The sequence below is a fragment of the Octopus sinensis genome, linkage group LG14 (genome assembly GCF_006345805.1).
Source record: "Octopus sinensis linkage group LG14, ASM634580v1, whole genome shotgun sequence".
NCBI classification, from domain to species: Eukaryota; Metazoa; Mollusca; class Cephalopoda; order Octopoda; family Octopodidae; genus Octopus; species Octopus sinensis.
Window position 1 is genome coordinate 12,639,630 of NC_043010.1, and position 25,000 is coordinate 12,664,629.

The following is a 25,000-nucleotide window of genomic DNA, read 5'->3' on the forward strand; positions in this document are numbered from 1 at the left end:
ATCTGCCGTAAATGAATCATGCAGGAAAATGGCAGTTCCACCCTTCCTCCTGCCGATACGATCCGCGCGGATGGTTGTGAAATTCTTCACTCTCACTTTGGCTTCCAAGTGGAGTTGTCAAGGTGGGTCTCAGTGAGAATGAAGAAAGGGATGTGGTGTGAATGGTTACCAACCCAGTCTTCAATGATTGGACCTTCCATTTTTCTGCATTGATGGAAGGGCTGACACCTTGTGCATTGAGTAGGAATGAGGTGTGTAGTGGCTGGTGTTTTGACTGTTGCGAGGGGCGGGATTTTTTGTGTGTGTTAGTGGCAGCAATGTGGGGAATTGGTGCACTGGGGTAATAGCATATATATATAATATTATATATATATACATATATATATATATATACATACATATGTATATATATATAATACATATATATATATAATATAACATATATATATATATATACATACATATGTATATATATACATACATATAGATATATATATAATAATATATATATACATATATATATAATATATGCATATATATATATACATATATATATATATATATATAGTACATACATATATATATATATAACATACATATATATATATATACATATATATATATACATACATATATATATGATATATACAACATAATATATATTATATATTATAGATACATAATATATACACACATTATATAGCATGTAATACAATGGGTTTGTTTCAGTTTCAATCTACCAAATCCATTCATAAGGTTCTGCTCAAAGACTCTTGCCCATATTGCCTTGCAGCAGGACTGAACCTGGAACCATGAGGCTGGGAAGCAAACTTCTAAACCACACAACTATACCTGCCACCTATCTAGTTCGCTATTTCATTTCTACTTTATTTATTATGGCAAGGTCCCAAACAGTTTATATGCTTTTAAGATCTTATCAGAACAAAGACTTAGCTATTTGTTAAGAATAGCATAGAAAAATGAGTTTATTAATCAGATAGCTGTCTTCAATATCCCCATTTTATGACGTGTGACATTCCACTTTTCAAACCATTTCCCATATTTAATTGTTATAGCAAGATAAGCATATTTCATGTCAGCCACAAGAAACAATCAACAATAACAAAAATCACTGAACAATTTCACAATGGACTTGGGAGCAAAGCCAAAAAAAACTGAGGGACAATATCATTGCATTCTATACAGCAACAGCATAAACCAAATACACACATATATATACGTATATAATATAAATTACCGACTAAATAAAGTAACAGAATTTGTTTTGTTTTTTTTTGTGTGTGTTTTTTTGTTTTGTTTTATTTTTTTTATTTTGTTATCCGTTATATATATTCAATTTGGTATAAAGTTATCGCGTATTTGGTAAAATTAATTTCGATTTCTTTTGACGGGGTCACTATGAAATTGGTGATTAGTCAAAGTTATAAAGTTATTGCTTTTATTGACCCCAGCAGAGGAGAGGATTTTGAAAGGATTCGAACCCGAGGGAATAGTAGTAGGAGAAAAGCTAAATGGAATAAACTAGAATCTTCTACAGAATCTATTCAAATCTATAAACAAGTGTTTTAGCATCTTTTAACTTTCATCCTTAATTGCTTACCTTTTACCTGTTTGTATCAGTCACTAGAATGCGACCATGCTGGGGCACCACCTTGAAGGATTTTTAGTCTAATGAGTCGACCCTGGTAATTATTTCTGAACCTGGTACTTATTTTATTTGTCTGTGTTGCCAAACCGCTAAGTTACAGGGACATAAATAAACCAGTACCAATTGTCAAGCAGTGGTGAGGCAGTGGGGGAGGGGACAAACACAAAGACAATGACACATACACACACACATATACACATATATATATGGTTTCAGGTTCCGTCTCACAGCATGGTACCTTGGGCAGGTGTCTTTGTCTAAAGCCTGGGCTAACCAAAGCTTTGTGAGTGGATTTCATAAACAGAAAACCCCAAAATCCCTTTGTATATAAATGTGTGTGTGTGTTTATATATATATATATGTATACATGTGTGTATATGTGTGTATGTGTGTGTATGTGAAAGTATACATGTATATGTGTGTATCTATATATATATGTGCTTATGTGTGTGTGGGTCTATACATATGTGTATGTGTGTGTGAATGTATACATGTGTATGTGTGTGCATCTATATATGTGTGTATGTGTGTATGTGATGTATACATGTTTATATGTGTCTATATATGTGTGTGTGTGTGTGTGTGTGTGAATGCATACGTGTGTGCATGTGTGTGTGTGTGTATTTTACTGTAAAACAATCATCTCCGTCATGCAAACAGTGTCCCTCATTTTCCAATCTTCCTCGAAACATGTCTGGTCATGGGGAAATAATATTCACATCACTTACGAACAAGTGAAAGGTGGTGACAAGACAAGCATCCAGCCATAGAAAATCTGCATCAGCAAATTCTGTCTGAACCATTCAAGCATGGAAAAGTAAAACAGTAAAACAATGAAGATGACTACAATATATCTTTTATATTTTACTTGATTCAGTGGTTTGACTGCGGCCATGCTGGGGTACCACCTTGATGGATTTTAGTTGAACAAATCGACTTCAGAACTTATTTTTTAAAGCCAAGTACTTATTCTTTTGGTCTCTTTTGCTGAACTGTGATATATATTTACTCTTTTACTTGTTTCAGTCATTTGACTGTGGCCATGCTGGAGCACCGCCTTTGGTCGAGCAAGTCGACCCCGGGACTTATTCTTTGTATGCCTAGTACTTATTCTATCGGTCTCTTTTGCTGAACCGCTAAGTGATGGGGACGTAAACACACCAGCATCGGTTGTCAAGCAATGCTAGAGGGACAAACACAGACACACAAACACACACACACACACACATATATATATATATATATACATATATACGACAGGCTTCTTTCAGTTTCCGTCTACCAAATCCACTCACAAGGCATTGGTCGGCCTGGGGCTATAGCAGAAGACACTTGCTCAAGATGCCATGCAGCGGGACTGAACCCTGAACCATGTGGTTGGTTAGCAAGCTACTTACCACACAGCCACTCTTATATATTTACCACGATAGATCGCTAGCCACTAAATATTTTTCTATTTTCTCTCCCTGTTTATTTCTGTGTTCCTTTCTGTGGAAGAGCGTAGGCTCGAAATGTTAAAGACTTTTCCACTTCCTGAGCTTTAAACTAATACATCTGTTTGTTGTTTATACACCCATCTTTTGTTTTTTTATTTTTTTGTAAATTCTCTCTCTATATATATATGTGGATCTAAACAGTTTGATTCAAATTCATTGATACTCCAAGTTTCAGGTGTGATGCTAATCTTCAGCCACTTTGAATTTGAATGAGAGAAGTTAATTGTTAATACCATAAGGTGGGCTGCGATTGGTTGAGGAAGGTCACATGGTGTCATGGTTTAATGTTGATATATCAGCATCAACAGTTACTTGGAAAATACTGTATGTGGTATTGGAAATCGACCACATGGAGGACAGGAAATCGACCATGTGGTGGACAGGAAATCGGTCACATTGTTGGAGGGGAAGTAGGAAGGGGCAATATGTGCAAGTATATAGTTGTATATGTGAGTGTGTGTACATGCTTCATATGGTTTTGTGTGCATGTCTATATTGATGCGAGCATGTACATCTGTACATGGGCATGCATATGCCCATACACACGCACACATGTGAATGAACATGTGAGCATGCACACACACATGCATTCACATGCATGCACACATACACACACACACATACACACAAACACACACACACGTGTATTCATTTATATGTACATATGTATATATGCATACATGAACACACACTCACATATACAACTCTATACTTACACATACCAGCCCTTCTTACTTCCCCTCCAACAACGCAACCGATTTCCTGTCCACCACATGGTCAATTTCCTGTCCTCTATGCAGTCAATTTCCTGTTCCCCATGCAGTATTTTCCAAGTAACTGTTGCTGCTGATAAATCAACATCAAACCACGACACCACATGACCTTCCTCCACCAGTCACAGCCCACTTTACAGTAATAACAATCAACTTCTCTCATTCAAATTCAAAATGGCTGAAGATTAGCATCATGCTTGAAACTCAGAGTACCAACGAATTTGAATCAAATTGTTTTCATGCATACATGTAACTCCCAATAAATTTGCCGAGTGCCCTTCTTTTGTTTGTTCACACACACACACGTGCATATATGTTCCATAGGTATAGGTGTGGCTGTGTGGTAAGAAGCTTGCTTTTTAACTACATGGTTCTGGGTTCAGTCCCACTGTATGGCACCTTGGTCAAGTGTTTTCTATTATAGCCCCAGGCCAACCGAAGCCTTGGGATTTGGTAGGCATAAACTGAAAGAATCTTGTCCTATATGTGTGTGTGTGTGTGTGTGTGCATACGTTTATTCCCCTCATATAGTTCCATAAAGTTTCTGCCCACAAATTTTCCACTCAAAGTATATGGTTAGCCCAAAGTTCTTGTGAAGACATTTGCCAAAGTTGCCACAAATCAGAATGAAACCTGAAAGCCTGTAGCTGCAAAACAAACCTCTTGACCACACAGCCAGTTATACACCTCCTATTTATTAACCTTCATAATTCACTCAAAACATTTGAATTTCAAACTCCTCATGAACGAAATATAAAATAAGCTGAAAATTATTTTGCCTTTTTTACTCTGAAATTTTAGATCATATATGCATATGTGTATATCAGTATGTGTATATATGTATGTCTATGAGTACGTCAGTGTTTGTATGTCACTATATGTATGCCTATATGTGTGTCTATGTCTATATATTTATATATTTTTGTCTGTGTGCATATGTATGCATATGTCTATGTGTGTGCGTATTTTTCATGTCTGTATATGTGTTTGTTTATGTGTGTGTATATTTGTGTGTTTGAGTATGTCTATGTGTATGTATATCTATATGTATATGTGAGTATATATATATGTTTATGTATGTGTGTGTGTGTGAATGTGTGTATGTGTTTGTGTACTTATGGCTCTGCACGTGAATGTGTATATTCATGTGAGCATATATTTGTATGTTTGAGTGTGTACATATGTATGTTTATGTGTCTGTATATTTGTGTATTTGAGTATGTCTATGTGTATGTATATTTATATGTATATGTGAGTATATATATATGTTTATGTATGTGTGTGTGTGTGAATGTGTGTATGTGTGTGTGTACTTATGGCTCTGCACGTGAATGTGTATATTTATGTGAGCATATATTTGTATGTTTGAATGTGTACATATGTATGTTTATATGTGTGTATATATTTTTATGTCTGCGTGTATATGTATATGTATATGTCTATGCATATGTTTGTGCATGAGTATGTCTATAAGCGTGCGTTGCTCTATGCGTTGAAGGTGTCCTTTTTTCATTCATTCATTTATTTATTTATTTATTTTCTCCCCCATTTTTATAACAATGCAGAATCTATAATCGATTCTGGCCCTTCACCATATTAATTTTCTGAAGTGTCACTGAAGAGCAGTCAAAACCTTTCCTTGGTATATTGGAAATTAATGTTTTAAAGATGATATTCTAACATTTCCAACTTTCTTTACAAACTTGTTTAATTAATGATCTTCATTTTCCCTAATTAGTTTCACTTATTTTCATTTGTCAATGTTGGCACCCTTAAGAAAACGTCTCTGGCAAGAAAAAAAAAAGTAAAAGAAAAAAAAAAGTAAAAGGAAAAAATCCATACTTTTCACAATTTTCACAATTCTTTGTAGAGAACATTGTTAGTGAATAACTCATTGATCACTTTCAGTGTCTCTCGCCTTCTTTGCAAACCAGAAGAGAGCAAGCTAATTCAGACTGCAGCTTTAACGAATTCCTTTCTTTCTGACATTAAACACCACTAATACAACAAAGTTTTTGATGAAATCCATCTTATTAAAGTTGACATTAGCAAAATACTTGAGCAAATAAGATATATGAGTCCCCATATAAGTTCCTTGATTGTATTGTAACGGTTAATAAGAACTGACATTGGTCATTATACAGTAACATCAACAGAGAGCCTTTACATGGTCTTTTGACCAGCTAGAAACAGCAGCGAAATTGCTCTCATTCATTCTCAAAACACATAAAAATAAATCATCATCATCATTGTTCGACCGTGGTCGAGACAATGGAATTTACCATGCTACGCCAGACTTCACGGTCCATGATGGCATTATGGAGGTCCTGTTGCTGGATGCCTGTATCCCTGGAGATTACATCAGGGTAGGAGAGTGTGCGCCCTCTGGTATTGCGAGTAGATGGCTTCCAGAGGAGAAGAGTAGAAATTGCCTGGTTTTCAGCTCTACAACAATGTCCAGCAAACTGGACTCTTCTACCTTTCACAAGAGATGATACAGACGGTAGCTTCCCATATATTTGCATTTTGGTTTCCTGGTTTCTATGGCGTATGTGTTCCCTAGTTGGATGGGACGCCAGTCCATCGCAGCGTTACTCCTTTTTGCCAGCTGAGAGGACTGGAGCAACGTGAAATGAAGTGTTTTGCTCAAGAACACAACGCATCACCTGGTCCAGGAATTGAAACCACAATCTTACAATCATGATGCTGACACTCTAACCACTAAGCCACGCCCCTCCACAAATGCGCCCTTTTAAAGCCTAGCCAGGCTCATGGGCCCAGTTTCCTGGTTTCTATGGCGTATGTGTTCCCCAGCTGGACGGGATGCCAGTGCATCGCAGCGTTACTCCTTTTTGCCAGCTGAGTGGAGTGGAGCAATGTGAAATGAAGTGTTTTGCTCAAGAACACAACGCATCACCTGGTCCAGGAATCGAAACCACAATCTTACAATCATGATGCTGACACCCTAACCACTAAACCACGCACCTCCACCCTCAAAACACATAGTACTATCTTAACCCTTAGACTTTCAGATTGTACTGTCAAATGTAAAGCATATTCACATTGTTTTTGAATTAATCGTGCATTTTCTTATCTTGCAGCATCAAGATTTCCATGGTGTGATTGTTCATTTTTAGAATGGCATTGTAGGGTAAGTGTGAGAGGCTGGAGCTGGCCAGTTTGAACTTAAAACAGAGAGAATATTAGGACCAGATTTGGCCAAAAATTTCCAGAGAGGAGTAAGACTAATAAGGTTATAGCTTCGCTGGGTTAGTTGCGGGTTGACACAAGTAGGAAAGAACATGGGCAGACAGGGAATTCCAGAGGGATTTGATCAGGGGAGAAAGGACAGGCTGAAGTGGTGATCACTAATCTTTTATTCTTTACTTGTTTCAGTGGTTAGACTGCAGCCATTGCTGGGATACTGCCTTGAAGGATTTAAGTCAAGCGAGTGACCCCTTCCCCCAATACTTACGGCTTTCTTAAAGCCTGATACTTATTCGAACAGTTTCTTTTGCTGAACCACTAAGTTACAAGGACATAAACACACCAACACTGGTTGTCTAGCAGAGGTGAGACACAAACACAGACACAAAACACACGCACACACGTGTATATATATATATGTATATATATATATATAATATATATATATGTGTGTGTGTGTGTGTATATACATATATAAATATATATATATATATATATATATATATATATACACACACATATATATATATATATATATATATATATATATATATATATATATATATGTGTGTGTATGTATATATCAAGGTGGAGAAGTGGCAGAATTGTTTGCACGCCAGGTGAAATGCTTAGAGGTATTTCGTCTGTCGTTACGTTCTGAGCTCAAATTCCGTCAAGGTCGACTTTGACTTTCATCCTTTTGGGGTCGTTTAAATAAGTACTAGTTATGCTCTGGGGTCAGTGTAATCGACTTAATTCATTGTCTGTCCTTGTTTGTCTCCTCTATGTTTAGCCCCTAGTGGGCAATAAAGAAATATATATACATATATGGCACGTAAAAAGCACCATCCGTCCGTGGCCGTTTGCCAGCTCTGTCTGGCACCTGTGCGGGTGGTACGTAAAAAGCACCCACTACACTCACGGAGTGGTTGGTGTTAGGAAGGGAATCCAGCCGTAGAAACACTGCCAGATCAGACTGGGCCTGATGCAGCCTTCTGGCTTCACAGACCCCAGTTGAACCGTCCAACCCATGCTAGCATGGAAAGCGGACGCTACACGATGATGATGATGATGATGATATATATATATATATACACACACACATGCACACACACGTGCATGCATGCACACACACACACACACACATATCTCAGTTTGTGTGGATGGATGGAGTGAGCTTTGATGGTTTGAGGTGCTGGAATGAGAGAGGCAAGAGAGTTTATAAATGACAGGAAAGCTTGGAAAGTGTTTGTGGACGGATGAGTGAATTCGATATTGCACAAAGGGGGTACAGAACCAGATTGATGCAGCAGCAGGGGGTAAACCAGCACATGCTGTAAGGCCCCACTGCTGATACTGGGGGGGGGGGTTTCTATACCTTGACCCGAGCATAGAACGGGGCTCACCTCCTTGAGCTACGAACATCAACATCAATGACAGCAACAACAACATCAACGACAACAGCAATAACAACAACAGCATCAATAGCAACAATAATGACAGCAACAACAAAGTAAATGTTTGCAACATGGAGCTTAAGGCCAGCAATTCTGATATGAAGGGATCGTTTCACAACTAAAACAAAATCTACCCCCACATACAATTAATCCCATGAAATGCCGTTGCCTACCAACATTGCACGTTTTCATCTGTAACTAAATCACTACTAATTTCCAATGGTTCTCTTTACTAACTACAAACCCTTATGCTAGTTATGAATCATATTGATATAGATATACAGGGTGATTGAAAAGTAACTTTCTCTTAACTCTTTAACTCTTTTACTTGTTTCAGTCATTTGACTGCGGCCATGCTGGAGCACCGCCTTTAGTCGAGCAAATCGACCCCGGGACTTATTCTTTGTAAGCCCAGTACTTATTCTATCGGCGTCTTTTTCCGAACTGCTAAGTGACGGGGACGTAAACACACCACTGTCAGTTGTCAAGTAATGCTAGGGGGACAAACACAGACACACAAACACATATATATACATATATACGACAGGCTTCTTTCAGTTTCCGTCTACCAAATCCACTCACAAGGCATTGGTCAGCCCAGGGCTATAGCAGAAGACACTTGCCCAAGATGCCACGCAGTGTGACTGAACCCGGAACCATGTGGTTGGTTAGCAAGCTACTTACCACACAGCCACTCCTGCGCCTATTTTAAAATACTTATAAATTATTTGTTAATTGTAATTTTTACCAAAAAAAAAATGGATATGAGAGAAAAGCTTTTGTATGAGGTTTTATTTAATATTTGATACGGGCTCCAGATGTCACCACCAGCTTCTTGAGTCACTTAGGAATTGCGTCAACTGATTTCACCAGGAACTCTTGTGGGATGGAAGGTATATCTATTTCTTTACTACCCACAAGGGGCTAAACAGAGGGGGGGGACAAACAAGGACAGACACACGGATTAAGCCTATTACATCAACCCCCAGTGCATAACTGGTACTTATTTAATCGACCCCAAAAGGATGAAAGGCAAAGTTGACCTCGGCAGAATTTGAACTCAGAACGTAGCGGCAGACGAGATACTGCTAAGCATTTCACCCGGTGTGCTGATGATTCTGCCAGCTCGCCGCCTTTTGTGAAGGTATACCTTCACATGTGCACCCTTCAAGTTCTTCCAAAATCCTTGGTTTGGTACAGCAGACTTTTTCCTTTAACCAACCCCAAAGAAAGAAGTCACAAGGTGTTAAGTTGGGACTCCTGACTGGCCACTCACTCATGCAGACCACAACAACCCATCCACGTCTCAGAGAAGTGGGCATTCAGCCATTTACGAATGACAAGAGCAACAGAGCAGTTGTATACTGTCAACTTAATGTGACAGTCCCGTAAAGGGAATCACACCACTGCTATTTAGCCCTAGGAAGCATCGACGCTTCCTGTCGGCTTTGACACATTTCCTATGTCCTTATATTTGCTAAGGGGAGACAAGCACCCCCAAAAGCTAGGCCTGCATCTGGAGACATGCATGTTTTTGAGTCTTGCTTGTCATCAGTCTAGGGTAGCAAGTCCTGCTAGTTGAGGTGTTTGCCAATCCTCCGCAAATATATATATTTTTAGTGAAGTTTATTCACTGTTCACCAAAATTAGAAATATTAAATTTCTAAATATCTCAGTGAGATATGAGTGGTGGTAGAACAATAGAGCATGGATTAAATTCTCATACTTCAAAAAACAAACACAGAAAATTTGAGAAAAGAATTACAATTAATCATCATCATCATTTAGCATCCGCTTTCCATGCTAGCATGGGTTGGACGGGTCAACTGGGGTCTGTGAAGCTGGAAGGCTTCGTCAGGCCCAGTCAGATCTGGCAGTGTTTCTACGGCTTGATGCCCTTCCTAACGCCAACCACTCCGCGAGTGTAGTGGGTGTTTTTTACGTGCCACCTGCACAGGTGCCAGACAGAGCTGGCAAACGGCCATGAACGGATGGTGCTTTTACGTGTCACCGGCACGGGGCCAGGCGATGCTGGCAACGGACATGAACGGATGGTGCTTTTACGTGCCACCGACACGGGGCCAGACAGAGCTGGCAAACGGCCACGAACAGACGGTGCTTTTACGTGTCACCAGCATGGGGGCCAGCCGAGGCTGGCAATGAACACGAATGGATGGTGCTTTTACGTGCCACCGACACGGGGCCAGACAGAGCTGGCAAACGGCCACAAACGGATGGTGCTTTTACGTGCCACCGACACAGGGCCAGACAGAGCTGGCAAACGGCCATGAACGGACGGTGCTTTTACGTGTCACCGGCACGGGGGCCAGCCGAGGCTGGCAACTGACATGAACGGATGGTGCTTTTACGTGCCACCGACACGGTTGCCAGACAATAATAAATAATTCATAAGTGTTTTAAAATAGGGAATTACTTCCCAATCACAATATTGTTTCTACGAATTTTAGCAAATTAGTATAATTCTTTCTACTATAGGCACAAGGCCTGAAATTTTGGGGGAGGGGACTAGTCGATTACATCGACTCCAGTGTATCACAGGTACTTAATTTATTGAGCCCAAAAGAATAAAAGGCAAAGTCACCCTTGGCGGAATTTGAACTCAGAATGTAGCGACAGGCGAAATACCACCACGCATTTCGTCCAGCATGCTAACGATTCTACCAGCTCGCTACCTTAGCAAATTAGTATAATGCTACCTCTATGAAATCCTTTATTAACACTTTTGTTACCATATTTCTATTGACATACTCTACTTAATAAATTTTAAGGTTAATCCTTTTATCCTTTTACTTGTTTCAGTCATTTGACTGTGGCCAGGCTGGAGCACTGCCTTGAAGGTTTTTTTTTCTTTTTAGTCAAACAAATCAATGCCAGGACTTATTTCTTTAAGCCTAGTACTTATTCTATTGGTCTCTTTTTGCCAAACTGATAAATAACAGGGGCGTAAACACATTAACACTGGTTGTCAAGTTGCTGGTGGGGGGGGGGAAACAAACCCAGACATAGAGGTACACACATAGATATGTACATATAGACATACACACACACACATATATATATATATATATATATATAATAGATCATTAGACACTACACACACATTTTTTTCTCTCCTTGTTTTTTTCTCTCGCTCGAAATGTAAAAGACTTTTTCTATTCCTGAACGTTATACTAATACATCTGTTTGTTTTGTACAACACCTGTCTTCGTCTTTTGTTTTTTTCGTAAACTCTCCCTATATATATATATAATATATATATATATATATATATAATATATATATATTATATATATATATATATATACATACATATGTGATGGTCAACTCAAGGCTGTAGTAGAAGACATTTGCCTAAGGTGCCACACAGTGGGATTGAACCCAGAACCATGTGGTTGGGTAGTAAGTTTCTTACCACAAAGCCACACTTGCACCTATTTTAGCAAATTCTTCAATAAGAATTTACTAAAATAACTTTGTTCATTATTAAGCTGGTGTCTGGAACATAGATTAACATGAAATTTTGATGGCAGGTCTTAATTTAGATCACTTTATACCAGGAAGTTTGCCTCGTTGAATCAGGAGCAATTTCAGGTGTTTAGGATGAATGTAAGATCGTGAGTTCAATTCCTGGTGGTGCGCTATGCCTTGAGCAAGACACTTTATTTCACGTTGCTCCAGTCCACTCGTCTGGCAAAAATGAGTTGTACTTTTAATTCAAAAGGGTCAGCATTGTCACATTCCATGTCAGACTGAATCTCTCTGAGAGCTATGTTAAGGGTGTGCATGTCTGTGGAGTGCTCAACCACTTGCACATTAATTTCATGTTCGGATCTTTTCGGTTTGAACGGCAGTTTTTTAAAATAATTTCCATGTAACTAAACACTTTTAAACTTTGTATACTGGTAGAATGTGTTTATAAAACATCTTTTTCTCTTGGCTTTATTGAGAAAATTCTATAGTTTGTAAGATATTTGTTGTTTTTTTTCTTCAATTTCTGCAATTTCAACCAATCAATGATGTCTATTGAGGTAAAAAACATTCTGTGCCCTATGAATATGTCCCTCGTTTAAGAAACAGATTGGGTTTATTTACATTTGTGAAGAAAAAAAGATACCCTTCCCCCCACCCCTAACCCTAACCCTAAAACAGATTGAAATGCAATAGATCGATACTAGGGTCATAATTATGGGTGACAATTTCATATGACACCGATAGCAAAAACTGCTGTTCAAACCGAAAAGATCCTCATGTTCTTTCACTGATTGAATCAACTGGAATTCTTGTCATCATAATTGATGGAGAGACAGGCTAATATGCAAGGGGTTAGGTAAATGCAGGTTCAAACTTCAGCTCACAAGCATTCAATAAATTCACATCAGTTTCAAGATTTGAGTCACTTATAAATAATAAAGAAGAGGAAAATAATACTGGAGCTAACAAAAACAAACTCTATGACAGGTTAGGTGATTTATAGTTTTGTATTTACTCTGTCATAACAGTGAAAGGCCTTCAAGCAAATATACAGTAGAATTAACAGTGGATGTGATTTCAAATTGCAGCTAACAGGTGATCATTTCTTTACCCCACAACCATCTCATGTGACACATGTATATTTATGAGATAAATATTTATTATTTGAACAATGCTAACAAATGAATTCTTTAATACCTAAGCTATGATAATAGTAACGAAAGTATTTGGAAAATAAAATGTATGAATAATGACAGTGTTTATACCTATTTATTTACTACCCACAAGGGGTTAAACACAGAGGGGACAAACAAGGACAGACAAACGGATTAAGTCCATTACATTGACCCCAGTGCATAACTGGTACTTAATTTATCAACCCCGAAAGGATGAAAGGCGAAGTTGACCTCGGTGGAATTTGAACTCAGAACGTAACGGCAGACGAAATACTTATTTCTTTACTACCCACAAGGGGTTAAACACAGAGAGGACAAACAAGGACAGACAAACGGATTAAGTCGATTACATCGACCCCAGTGCGTAACTGGTACTTAATTTATCAACCCCGAAAGGATGAAAGGCGAAGTTGACCTCGGTGGAATTTGAACTCAGAACGTAACAGCAGACGAAATACCTATTTCTTTACTACCCACAAGGGGTTAAACACAGTGGGGACAAACAAGGACAGACAAACGGATTAAGTCGATTACATCGACCCCAGTGCGTAACTGGTACTTAATTTATCGACCCCGAAAGTATGAAAGGCGAAGTCGACCTCGGCGGAATTTGAACTCAGAACGTAACAGCAGACGAAATACGGCTACGCATTTCGCTCGGCATGCTAACGTTTCTGCCAGCTCGCAGATGCTTATACCATTAAAATAATATACGTGATGGGATTAGGTATAACAGTTATTGCAGGGTTTGAGAAAATATGTGCAGGTATAGCTGTGTAGTTATGAAGTCCACTTCCCAACCACATGGTTTCAGGTTCAGTCCCACTGTGTGACACTTTGGGTGTCTTCTACTATAGCTTCAGGCTGACCAAAGCCTTGTGAGTGGATTTGGTAGATGGAAACTGAAAGAAGCCCATCGATTATATATCTACATGTGTGTGTGTATGTGTGCATGTGTATGTATGTGTGTGTTTGTACCCCATCACTGATTGAAAACCATTGTTAGTGCGTTTACAACCTTGTAACTTAGTAGTTCAGCAAAAGGTACTGATAGAATAAGTACCAGGCTTAAAATGATAATAAGGGGTTGATTCATTCAACTAAAATCCTTCCAGGTGGTTTCTCACTCACCACGGCCACAGTCCAATGACCGAAACAAGTAAAAGATAAAAAATAAATGAAATGGTTCCTTGGATTGCTCATAAATATTCCTGGCAATAGTTTGTCCATATTTGGATGCTATTGATGTGCAGTGAAAGGCAGAATGATAGAGTAGGCAAAAGAAGGAGACTAAACTTTGAAGATTCGACTTAATTCTTTTAACCCTCTAAAAGATTTTGCTATATTTCTTAGGCAAAGCCTTTAGGAATGTCTATAAACTAAACATTACTTGGAAAGAGTTTCTATAAGTGTATTGTTGGGGTGAAGCTTAATTAAACATGTTGTTTGCATTGTAGAATGGCAAAAGAAGAATGCAACACTTAGAGGTTGTTTATGAGTATATATATATATATTGTGTGTGTGTGTGTATGTAAAAATATAAAATACAAAATGAGACAAGAAAACAAAACATCCAGACAGTTAGATGATACACAAAAGGAACAACAAAACATCCAGATAGACGATACAAAAAAACAAGGACAGGTCATTCGAGTTCCAGATTATCTTTGCAATTTCAGCTGTTTATACTCGAGATTGCTCCAATATGGTCAACCCCAAGGAAAAAACTAAGCTCAGAGCATTAGATTCCTTGGAATAAAGTAGCGAATATATACGAAAACAAGGATGGAAAAAAAATGGAGAATGTTACACAAATACAAATAACAGGACATAACAACAGGTGTATATACATATTTATGGAGAGAAAGAGAGAGAGAGGGGGAAAGTGAAAGTGGGAGAGAGAACCTACATATGCTTTGGATTTATTAATAATATCTTTAGATCTTTAGTCATATTGAAATTTTGAGAATTGCTATTATTATTAAATCAGGGTATTGGCTCAGTTACTAGAATATTGGGCAAAATTAATTATACTCCAAACCTAAATTTCTCATTTTATGCCTACAGAAGAGATTTTTAACATGCACACATATACAGAAACACACAAACACACACACGTAAAGACACCCATACATACATATATATAATGCTGAGACCCCCTTCAGTCATGACTGACCATGGAATTGCACCTAAAGAGTTACCCGCCCAGGGACAAGTCTGGGCAAGGTTGTTTTTATGGAAGACCAGCAGTCACCCATGCATACCGGCCTCCTCTCTCCATACCACCAGTGTTATCCAAGGGAAAAGCAAAGGGGCCGAAACAGCTTGGCACCTGTGACATTGCAGCGTGAACTGGAGCAACGTGAAATAAAGTGTCTTGCTCAAGAATACACCACACAGCCTATCCGGGATTTGAACTCACAACCTCATGATTGTAAGCTCGACGCTCTAACCACTGAGCCATGAACCTTCATATATATATATATATACATATATATGTTATATATACCTGTGTTATTCATACATATATACACATATATATAAATGCATTATTATGCTAGCATGGAAAGCAGACGTTAAACGATGATGATGATGATGATATATATGTTATACATACATGTATGTGTACATATATATATACATATATATATATGTATGTATATATGTATGTATATATATATATATGTGTGTGTGTGTGTGTGTGTATATGACTTTGTAGTGGGGAGGTTCCCTGTCCAACTTGATGGTTTGACTTATATCAAAATGTCTGGCCGCCAGGGCAAGTTTTTTCTATGTGTGTGTGTGTATGTGTGTGTGTTATGCATACATAATATATATATATATGCACACACACACACGCACGCACATACACATGTTTACATACACTTTCACACACACATGTATGCACACACTCGTACAGATATATAAAACTAGAACTGGTGAGCTCTTAAATACATCCTCACTAGTCCTATAAGAAGAAATTATCTTCAAATGTATAAATGTGCCCTCCTTCTCTTTATGTCTTGAGTACCATATTACAGCTCTTTGATTGTACACACACGCGCACACATGCACACATATGTGCATATATCTATGCTTATTATTTATATGCATATATACATAGATATATACACACATATATGCCCATACATCAATGTGTGTGTGTGTGTGTATATATATATATATATATATATATATATATATACAAATGAATATGGTACTTAAGTTAGATGCACCAGAATTTTGTATGGTGTTATCCATATAAATCCATGGGGTGATTATATATATATATATATATATATATATATATATATATATATATATATAGATAGATAGATAGATAGATAGATAGATAGATAGCGAGATAGATAGATAGATATATGACTTTGCGGTTAAGAAGTTCCCTGCCCAACTAGATTGTTTTGAGTCAAGTCAAAATGTCTGGCAGCTAGGGCAAGTTTCTTCTACTGCGCATAGATTTAGTAGATAGAACCCAAAAGAAGCCCATTGTATATATATATATATATATATATATATTGCTGATTAGTAAATAATGACTTCTTCTTAGTACCCTTTCCGTGCAGTCTGTCACAAAAGTATAATTTGGTTTCTTGCCATGTCTTCGCATGTTGCATGATGTTTGCAAAAAAAAAAATGGTTCTTTTAAAAAGTGCCATTTATTTCCAGGTATTTGCATAGAACATGACGTGACTGTCTGTTGGTTTGACTTATATCAAAATGTCTGGCCGCCAGGGCAAGTTTTTTCTATGTGTGTGTGTGTATGTGTGAAAGACTGGAAGATTTTTATTTTGTATGGAAACAAGTGACAGGAGGGGTATCCAGTCATAAAAACTTTCTAGACCAAAAGTCCTCATCTGACCCATGCAAGCATGATAAAGCAGGCATTAGACAATATGATGATGATGATATACACACACACACACACACAACACACATACACACACCACACACACACACCACACACACATACACACACACACAAATATATTTAGATATAGATATAATCCAAATTTAGGGAATGGAGAAGGTAAAATCTAGGTTACATATGTTTCTTAACGAGCAGAACCTCAGAAGTAATAATTATTCAATGAGGGGTACTCTGCTAGCGAACTCATCAGGCCGAGGATACCTTAGTCAAATGAATGTTACATTGCCGTCAAGGGATCCCATGTTAACACACAGGAGATCTGATTGATCAAGTCTCCTGTGAGTTAACAGGAGCTTCCTTGATGACAATATAACCTTCATTTGACTAAGGTATACTCTGCCTAATGAGTAGCTAGTGAAGTACCCCTCCTTGAATAATTACTACTTCCAAGATTCTGCTTGCTAGGAAACATATGTAATCTGGATATTACGTGCTCCACTCTTTTAATTTGGATTATATATATATATAATATATAAGTAGGTGAATGAATTATCCTAGTATTGATATACATATATATATATATATAATATACCTATTTGCATAAACCTTCTTCAGCATATCAAGCTTTGATATGAGAAAAATTTACGTGTGGTAAGTAGCTTGCTTACCAAACACATGGTCCTGGGTTCAGTCCCATTGCGTGGCACCTTGGGCAAGTGTCTTCTATTATAGCCTCAGGCCAACCAAAAACCTTGTGAGTGGATTTGGTAGATGGTAAGTGGAAGAAGGCCATTGTATATGTATATATATATATGTATATGTTTGTGTGTTTGTCCCTTCAGCATCGCTTCACAACCAATGCTGGTGTGTTAACATCCCCATAACTTAGCAGTTTGGCAAAAAGAGATTGATAGAATAATTTCTAGGCTTACAAAGAATAATCTCTGGGGTCGATTTGCTCGATTAAATGGCAGTGCTCCAGCATGGCTGCAGTCAAATGACTGAAACAAGTAAAAGAGTAACATACTACATCAATAAACCACTATCGCTCTGAAAGTTGTTTTTTACACCTTCTGCAAACTGCTTCATGCTTACTAACATCTTCTACTGGGATCCATGTCTCTGAACTTTACATAAATTATATATAGATAAATATGTATAGATAAATATACATATATATATACATATATATATATCATATAAAATCTGTTCAGTCTGTCTGTGTGTGTGTCTTCTAGGATCTTGGGCATCCTCCATCCGATTGTGCTCAAATTTGATATGTAGATACCGACGGTATCAGGGCATGTAAAAGTCTTGAAAAAATTACAAAAATCGATTTCAAGTGAGAATGCGATCGATAAAGCTGTTTTTCTTTGAAATAGAAAAAAGTCTATCTATATTCTTCTTTTGCTGGTGTCTCAAATTTAGGTTAAATCAGTGTTTCTCAAAGGGGAGGCCTATGGGACGGTCGGACAAGTTGTTTTGAGAAAATTTGGTTTAAATGTTTGACACCAGCACCGTCCATTGGACAGGGTCGTTTTGCTTGTATATATATATATATTATTTATATATATATATGTATATATATATAAATATATATATATATATATATATATATATATATATATTTATATATATATATATATATATATAATATATGTATATATATATTGTGTGTGTGCATGGTAGAGGGGCTCCTTGTCAGAAACAATAGAGTTCTTGCTATTCCTTACTGAACAACCTGTATATATGATTTGCTTACAGTGATCAAATGTATATGTTGTGATTTAGCTCATTCCCTCCATCAAATTGACCTTGTTTGTTCTAGAGCATCCTTGAAGTGATTGCAGAGCAAAGGGAAATGAAGAGTTTTTACTCAAGAAAACGATGCTCTGCCTGATCAAGGAATTGAAATCACAACCTTGTGATATAGAGATGTGAGGCTTAGTGGTAAGAGTATCATAGTCATGGTCACAAGATCATAGAATCAATTCATATATAGGCACAGGAGTGGCTGTGTGGTAAGTAGCTTGCTAACCAACCACATGGTTCCGGGTTCAGTCCCACTGCGTGGCACCTTGGACAAGTGTCTTCTACTATAGTCTCGGGCCGACCAAAGCCTTGTGAGTGGATTTGGTAGACGGAAACTGAAAGAAGCCTGTCGTATATATGTATATATATATGTGTATGTGTGTGTGTGTGTTTGTCCCCCTAGCATTGCTTGACAACCGATGCTGGTGTGTTTATGTCCCCGTCACTTAGCGGTTCGGCAAAAGAGACCAATAGAATAAGTACTGGGCTTACAAAGAATAAGTCCCGGGGTCGATTTGCTCGACCAAAGGCAGTCAAATGACTGAAACAAGTAAAAGAGTAAAAGAGTAAAGAGTATATGCATGAGAAAGAAAAAGAGAGAAGAGAGAGAGAGAGATAGAGAGGAAGGGAGAGAGGTATATACCTTTACATGCACATGCGCACACACAAATATATTGAAATCTATAAATGTATTTAGAGAGATTCGTAGATTGTGGAAACAGGACCCTAGGATGCCCTTTATGCAAAAGCATTTCAGTATTATCTATGGTGGATGTGTCCTTACAACACTTTTGCGGCTAATCTAAACAACACAGAGTTTCAATAGATAATTAGACTCAAGCTATATACCTGGTATCTCTTCATATGGGCTTGTATCATTTTTATTCACTCTATGGCTATATTTTCTACTCATGGATACATTATTACGATAATAGTCCGGAGATGGTAAGTGTTTGCCGTGAATTCTGCCAGATGTACCTCCAACTTCTTGTATACAAGCCTTTGACAACAAAAAGGAAATGAAGAAAAATATATAGATAGATAGTTAGTTAAAATTATTTGAATAATTTTCAATATTTCTTTATAATTAAGTCCAAAATCTACTTATACATATGCACACACACATATATATATACACACATGTATATATAAGTATATATAAGTATATATTCATATGTATGTATGTATATATATATATATATGTATATATGCAGATATATATATATATATTGTGTGTGTGTATATATATATATATATATATATATATACGCATATATATATATACACACACAAACACACATATATATACATACATATATGTAAAACATTCTGGGATCTAATCCAATTTTTGCAAGAAGTTCTAAAATTTAACCAACTCTTTCTCCATGAATCTGATTCTCAAAAAATAATAAAATAAAATAAAGTAAAATAAAACAAAAAATATATATATTTATTTGAATAAAATAAAATAAAATTATATATACATATACATACATATATATATATATATATGTATTGAAAAATAATTTTTTATATCAATTTAATGTTGAAATTTTCATTTCAAATAAAACGGCCTATTCTATTAAATTTTTGAGGAATGTTGCTCTTTATTTTTATTTTCTCAAAGAATCCTGCTATTTGCCTTAAAGCAAATCACAACTGTACATTCGGCTAGCGAAAAGCACGACTAAATCTTTTATCAACTCTTTCTTTCATATTTTTTAACAGTGCGGCAGACAAAGTGAAAATGCTTGTTGATGATGCATGACAACACGCAGTCATGTTGATGCTACTGCAAAAACTTGAAAATAATTTCATGAAATAAATAACAATTGTTCTTCAAAGAATAAAATATCTTGCCTGTGATAATAAAGTAACAAAGGAATGGTTTCTTTGTTCATTCATCTCATTCTTCAACTCTTATTTATTCCTTTTTTTGTTTGTTAGCTTTGTTTTCTTTTTCTCTCTTGAATCTGGATTAAAACTTCTATTCAATTAACGTGGAGGCCTCATTTAGTTGGTTTAATCAGTGGTATATAATTTAATAATATGCTTTAAAGAACACCATAATATGTGTGTGTGTGTAGGTGTGTAGGTGTGTGTGTGTGTAGGTGTGTGTGTGTGTAGGTGTGTGTAGGTGTGTGTGTGTGTGTGTTTTGTACATAAGTTGTTTCTCTGTGTTTATGTATAAATGTGTGTATGTAAATAGGTAAATGTACTCAAATATATGTGTGTGTGGTTTTGTGAGTGTATGTTTACGTACATATGTGTATGCATGTCTATCTGTACTCATGACAATATTTCTTAAACTGTTTAGTAAGAGATATAGCAACAATAACTAAGTAATAATGACGATGATAATGATGATGATGATGATGATGATGACGATGACGAGGATGATGATGATGATGATGATGATGATGATGATGATGATGATGATAATAATAATAAAAAGGTTGAATCTGCAGGAAAATAGATGAGAGTATCGATCATATTTTGAGTGAGTGCAGTATGCCAGCACAAAAGGAGTATAAGCACAGACATGACTGTATAAGCAAAGGAGTGCATTGGCATGTTAGCCAAGTGTATGTCTTCAAAACATCAAAGGAGTGGTATGAACATGAACAAGGAGCCACGATAGAAAATGAAAATTACAAGATCTAGTGGGGCTTCACCATAAAGACTAACCATAGTATTGAGACAAGAAGATGAAACATGATTATAGGGGACAAAATAAACAAGCACATAGTTCATGGATTTTGCAACACCCTATGATAGCAGAGTCAATACCAAGGAAAATTAACAAAATCAAGAAATACCAAGATCTAGCTAGAGAGCTGAGGAGTCTGTGGAAGGCCAAGACAATAATTATTCCTGTAATATCTGGTGCACTTGGCACAACATCCAAAATGCTACCTCAAAGACTGAAAGAAATTGGAGTTCGCAACTCACATTGTTGACTGGCAGAAAAGTAACATCCAATATTTTGCCAGAATCCCAAGAAAGATTCTTGAGATCTGAGGAGACAAAATACTCACTAACTAAATTAGCATGCACTAGTGAAATACTACTACTACTAAAAATAATAATAATATAATAATAATAATAAATAATAATAATAATAATAATAAATAATAATAATAATAAAGTGCTTAAAAATGATCACATCTCACTCCTCTGGAACTTCACCATTCAAACTGACAGAAAGATAGACGTGAATAGGCCAGACATTATATTGAAAGACTTCAGACAAAAATCATGCCTCCTCATGACTCCCAATCGATATAAATGTATCTGTCAAGACCTACCAAAAACTGAGCAAGTATAAAATAGAAAGCGGCAAAATGTGGAACGTCAAGACTAAAACAATACTTGTTGTCGTAGGTGCCCAAGGAATGATAGCAAAAGGGGTTGATTGCTACCTAACTCAGATACCAGGAAGCACCAAAATGGCAGCAATTCAAAAGATAGTGCTCATGGGAACTGCCCATATCCTACGTAAAATACTGTCTATGTAATCTCAAATTTTAATACAAACTCATAATTGTCTTGTTTGCTTAAACATTCTCTAGAACAATACTATGTATAAAATCAAATATATGGCACCCTAGGCATAACACCAACATGAACTTATAACTTGTTTCTTGGGGTCTCTAGGTGAGACTTGGAGCCAACTTGTACAAATACAAAGCAAAAGTCAAACATATAATAATAATAATAATACATACATGTATGTATATGGTTCAAAATCGTACAAAAAAAGCCAAAAAACAATAAGGGGACAGCAAACTAGGCCGATTAATTTGACACCCAGGAAAAACGGAATAGTCTTTGACATTTTGAGCTTATGCTCTTCTACAGGAAAGAATGAGGAGAGAAAACAGGTGGAGAGAAGAAAAATGGAGAGAGAAATAAAACATGTCTGGATTGATGGCTGCACACACACACGCACACACACACACACACATACACAAACACACACACTCATAATACATACATTTATTTACATGATATATGTAATAATGTATGAATGCTTACATACCGCTTCTTCACACGAAAATGTTTGTACAAACAAATAACATTATAATGACATTCCCTCTCAGTAAATCATTGTGTAGCTCTTTGCTTTTGAAGACATATGGAATGTAAAGTCTCTTAGAATTAATGACAGGAAATACATCCAGTTCTGAAATAATGTCTCAATAATAAGTGTTTGCCCAACTTATACTAGGTGGATGCATGTGTCTTAGCAGTTAGGGTGTTGGAATGGGTGAGGGCGTGTGGCTTAGTGGTTAGGGCATTCGGCTCATGATCGTAAGGTTGTGAGTTCGATTCCCGGCGACGCGTTGTGTCCTTGAGCAAGACACTTTATTTCACGTTGCTCCAGTCCTCTCAGCTGGCAAAAATGAGTTGTACTTGTATTTCAAAGGGTCAGCCTTGTCAGTCTCTGTGTCACGCTGATTATCCCCGAGAACTAAGTTAAGGGTACACGTGCCTGTGGAATGCTCAGCCATTTGCACATTAATTTCACGAGCAAGCTGTTCCGTTGATCGTATCAGCTGGGACCCTCGTCGTCGTAACCGGCGGAGTCTTTAAAGGGTGTTGGACTCATGATTATAAGATTGTGGTTTCAGAAACTGAGAAACCAGCGCTTATGAGTCTGTATGACTTGAGAAGATAACTTTACCTTTATCTAACTAATGTTAAGCATGGAAAAACTGAAAATAAAACAAACAAATTGATAGCCCTTAATCGCCCTTAATAGTATGCCAGTGAAGCAACATTCTCACAATAGTTTAGATGGGGCAGGGTAAGTTCAGCTGGATGCCCTTCCCAATGCCAACCACCCTGTGAGTGTAGTGGGTGCTTTTTACGTGCCACCGGCACAGGTGCCAGGCGAGGCTGGTAACGACCACGATCGGTTAGTGCTTTTTACATGCCACCGGCACGGAGGCCAGTCAAGGCGGTGCTGGCAATGGCCACGCTAGGATGGCTCTTTTACGTGCCACCATCACAGGTATCACAACTACAATTTCCATTGATTTTTGATCGATTTCGATTTCACTTGCCTCAACAGGTCATTGCAAGCAGAGTCTTGTGTCCCAAGAAGGAAATGTATGCATAAGTGGACTGGCTACATCCCGGGTAAAGGCCACGGGTTATGGTCTCACGTAGAAAGCAAGTATTTGAACATACTGACAAATGGTGTGAACATGAACCTAGTAAAGTACTAGAAGGCAAGAAATATAAGATGTTGTGTGACTTCAACATTCAGACTGACAGAGTAATAGAAGCTAGAAGTCCTGATTTGGTAGAAGTAGATAAAGAGAATAGAAAGTGCCAGATAATTGACTTTACATTAATATGAGAAGTATAGAAAAAATAGCAAAGTACCAGGACCAAGCTATTGAATGACAGAAACTATGGAAAGTACGGGTAAAATATATCCCAGTAAGTTATAGGTGCATTGGGAACTATCCCTAAAGATCTGAGCAGATGGATAGAGGAAATAGGCATAAAACCCAGTTTAGTACAACTGCGGAAAATAATGTTATTAGGGACAGCTAGGATACTTAGGAGGGTTCTTGGCATCTAAGGTTACTTGTAGCCCAATGTTAGAATTTTTTCTTTTCCAACAGTTTAATTTATTGAGTGTATATGAAAATAATAATAATATTAAATGCCCTGATGCAGTACCAGACAGTGGCTCTCATCGCTTCTGATCTTAAATGATAGGAAATGTTATCATGTACATTGTTTTGTCTTGGTATAAAAAGATGGGCTACAGCAAATATTCTGCCCCACACCACAGTTGAGCATGTCCCTTAGTGACTGACAATATGTGCATCTCTGATCATGAACAGAAGTAGTGGGGGAGCATCATAGCCATGTGTTGAGAAGAATTCTTTGGGGTTTGGATAATTCACCTCTGGAAACATGAATGTTTTGTTCTACATCTTTAAATTACACTTATTCAGGGACCTTTTGAATTCGGATGGGCTACTCGACTTGAAGAAAAATTCCAACTGG

General features: G+C 37.2%; 1 protein-coding gene across 2 annotated transcripts in view; it reads right to left on the bottom strand.

Moving 5' to 3' along the window:
* The window catches only part of LOC115219232 (protocadherin-11 X-linked), a 44,636-nt gene that overhangs the window by 6,334 nt on the left and 13,302 nt on the right, over positions 1 to 25,000 (bottom strand). The window contains exon 2 of one of the 2 annotated variants that reach the window (XM_029789372.2): positions 19,820 to 19,970. The exons of the other annotated variant lie outside the window; for it this stretch is intronic. Within the exon in view, the coding sequence (XP_029645232.1) occupies positions 19,820 to 19,970 (151 nt within the window). The remainder of the gene's footprint in view (positions 1 to 19,819; positions 19,971 to 25,000) is intronic. 2 annotated transcript variants of the gene reach the window in all.